We start from the raw sequence: 2715 nt of genomic DNA, 5'->3' as shown, positions 1-2715 counted from the left end.
GACTACTTATCCTGATCTTCCTTGTCACACTTCTTCTGTTCCAACAGCAGTTTGATCTTTAAAAACATCTACATCAGCTTCCAGATTTCTTACAGTGATCTGATGGCCTCCTTCATGTCCCCCAATTTCTACAGAAGGAAATAAATGATAATCCTGAGTTCTTTTTTTTATTTTCATATAAAGGATTTTCATACCAAAAAACAAAAGAGACACTGAATCCATAATTTGTACTGGGCTCTGCAAATTATTCATCACTTTTTCAGCCACACCCTCTATCACTGAAAAGGGGGAAGTGTGCAGGGCCAGGACTGTGTGTGCTGTAGGCAGCTGGTGAGGTTTGTGTTGGAGGCTGAAGCACTGTGGGAGGATAGCTGTAACCCTGCTGACAGTAATAAACTGCCAGGTCTTCAGCCTGCACACTGCTGATTGTGAGAGTGAAATCCGTCCCAGATCCACTGCCTGTGAAGCGATCAGGGACCCCAGTGTCCCGAGTGGATGCCCAGTAGATCAGAAGCTTAGGGGATTGCCCTGATTTCTGCTGGTACCAGGCCAATAAGTTCTTTTTGCTGCTGCTGTGATAAAGGCTCTGACTGGACCTGCAGCTGATGGAGACCTTCTCTCCTGCTGACACAGCCAGGGAGGATGGAGACTGAGTCATGACAATGTCTGCACAGGCACCTGCAATCAGGAATACACAATGAACATGCATATGAACACAAATACAGATTGTAAAACAGTTGATATTTTTCACTTAATATATTTGTACTATCATGTTGTCAGAACATTATTATTGAAATATGAAATACTGAGCCTGGTAGACTCTAAGTTTCTTTTCTACAAAAAAGTGACTCAAATAACTATTTGAGTTTCTCACCAGATACCCATAGCAGCAGGGATGTGAGGACCTGGGTCTGTGACTTCATCTTGCTCCCCCTGCTGTCTGATGCAGTTCAGCTCTCACTGCAAAGGCTGGTTTATATATTCTCAGCAGCTGGGCTGGGCTGTAGGAGCCCATGCAAAGCAGTCAGCAAATAAAAAGCAAATGCCTGTGCAGTGTCTGTGAGTGTAGCTGGTGTCAATCAACCGTCAAAAATACCATTACAAGGAGCATGAGCAATTAGTGAAAAAGATTGCTTTACAGCTCTCAAACAGAAAAGCACTAAGTGTCTAACAGCAAACTTGGGTTAAAATCCAAGATCTTTTTAAATCAATTGACTTCTGTAGAAACATTATTTAGAGCTATCTCAGATTTACAGTCCTAGGGAAATAATAGGATATGTTGAAACACATCACAAGAACAATAAAAGAAACAGAGTAAGAAAGCATGTAATGAAAGAAAGAAAAGATGGAAGAAAAGATGACAGGAAAAAAGAGAATTGAGGCTAAATGTGTTCAATATTACTCATCTCCAATGCCACTCTTAATGAAAACAGAGAGCAGAGCCTCAGATATTTGGGCTGTATTTTCTAAGATAAACAAGGGACTAAGATACAAAGAGCAGGCCAGAATTCGCTCTGTGGATATCCGGGCAGACCTTAATTTAAGACTGAGATCATAGGAACTTTAATCTCAAAGTAAAGGAAACCCAGCAAAAACTAACAAGTATCCTCCCCATAACTTCAGGAAATTGCAAGAGGGATCTAAATCTGAAGAAATAAAAGAGGATTCACCGTATTTTTCATGAAGTCATGGTTGCAGACCAAGACTGCCATGAGTTTTAATCAAGGAATACAAATACTAATGTAATTTAGAAATTAGCAGTATTGAAACTGGATTAAATGGGCTTCTGACACAGTGAAGAGGTAAATCTCTCCAGAAGGGGGCAGAACCATCCTAATCCATGTAATGATTTCATAGAGACCAATAGAATTCTAGGTCAGTGACTGTTCCTATCCAAAAGGTGAACAAACTTATGGCTTTGAATAAAAAAATCAACAGCAATAAGTGAAACCACAGAACCTGCCAGGACTTCAAATTATTGAAATCTGAAAGTATATATGAGAAGTAAATTATGTAGCCAGAATTACGCATAAAGTAAAAGAGAAAAATAAATATGTGAACTATCATGGCAACGAGTGGAGATTCACATCTGTACTCCCAGAACTGGATAGTTAAAAGCAGGAGACTCATGAGTTTGAAGCCAGCCTGGGATAGATACCAACTTCTACACAAATCTAATGTATACATGGAGACAATGTGTACATTGTCTCTCAAAATAGTATTATTAATCAACTGGTTATAAGGCAGCTCATGGCATTATCTACCCAACTTAAATTATTTATCTGATGTCATATGTTTCATTATTGAGCCACAAATATTATTGAAAAAATAAATATTCACTTATCCAATATGCATATCCCTCTATTTTGAATTAAATATATTATTTTATACATCTACTTTCAGGTATAAAACATTAAATAATTTCTGATCAGCACATGCAGATCTCCTCTATAAACCACTAACACAACAACCTATGAGAGAGGTAGACTGTATGCAGATACAGGAAGTTCCTAATCTCAAGGACAAGAATATGACAGACAAGGAGCTCTGCTCCTGTCAGTGTCTAACAAGTTGTCATATGCCTTTGATCTTCACAAAACTTTACACTTCTTGTGATAGCAGCAGTGAGCTCAGACTGTGCCCTCATGACATTCACAGCTGCTACTTCAGATGGGACAAATGGAGACAGGGATCTTACAAATCCAAAGTTTCCAT

General features: G+C 38.9%; 1 gene segment (V, D, J or C); it reads right to left on the bottom strand.

Annotated features, from left to right (window-relative positions):
• Positions 1-259: 259 nt before the first annotated feature.
• On the bottom strand, positions 260-937 carry LOC129677205 (immunoglobulin kappa variable 4-1-like). The segment is given in 2 exon segments: positions 260-678; positions 875-937. Coding segments are annotated over 2 exon segments (468 nt in total).
• Positions 938-2715: the final 1778 nt, after the last annotated feature.

The sequence above is a fragment of the Psammomys obesus genome, unplaced genomic scaffold (assembly GCF_907164565.1).
Source record: "Psammomys obesus unplaced genomic scaffold, mPsaObe1.curated_primary_1811, whole genome shotgun sequence".
Lineage (NCBI taxonomy): Eukaryota > Metazoa > Chordata > Mammalia > Rodentia > Muridae > Psammomys > Psammomys obesus.
Note: the sequence above shows the minus strand (reverse complement) of the source record. Positions and strands in the feature narration are given on the sequence as shown.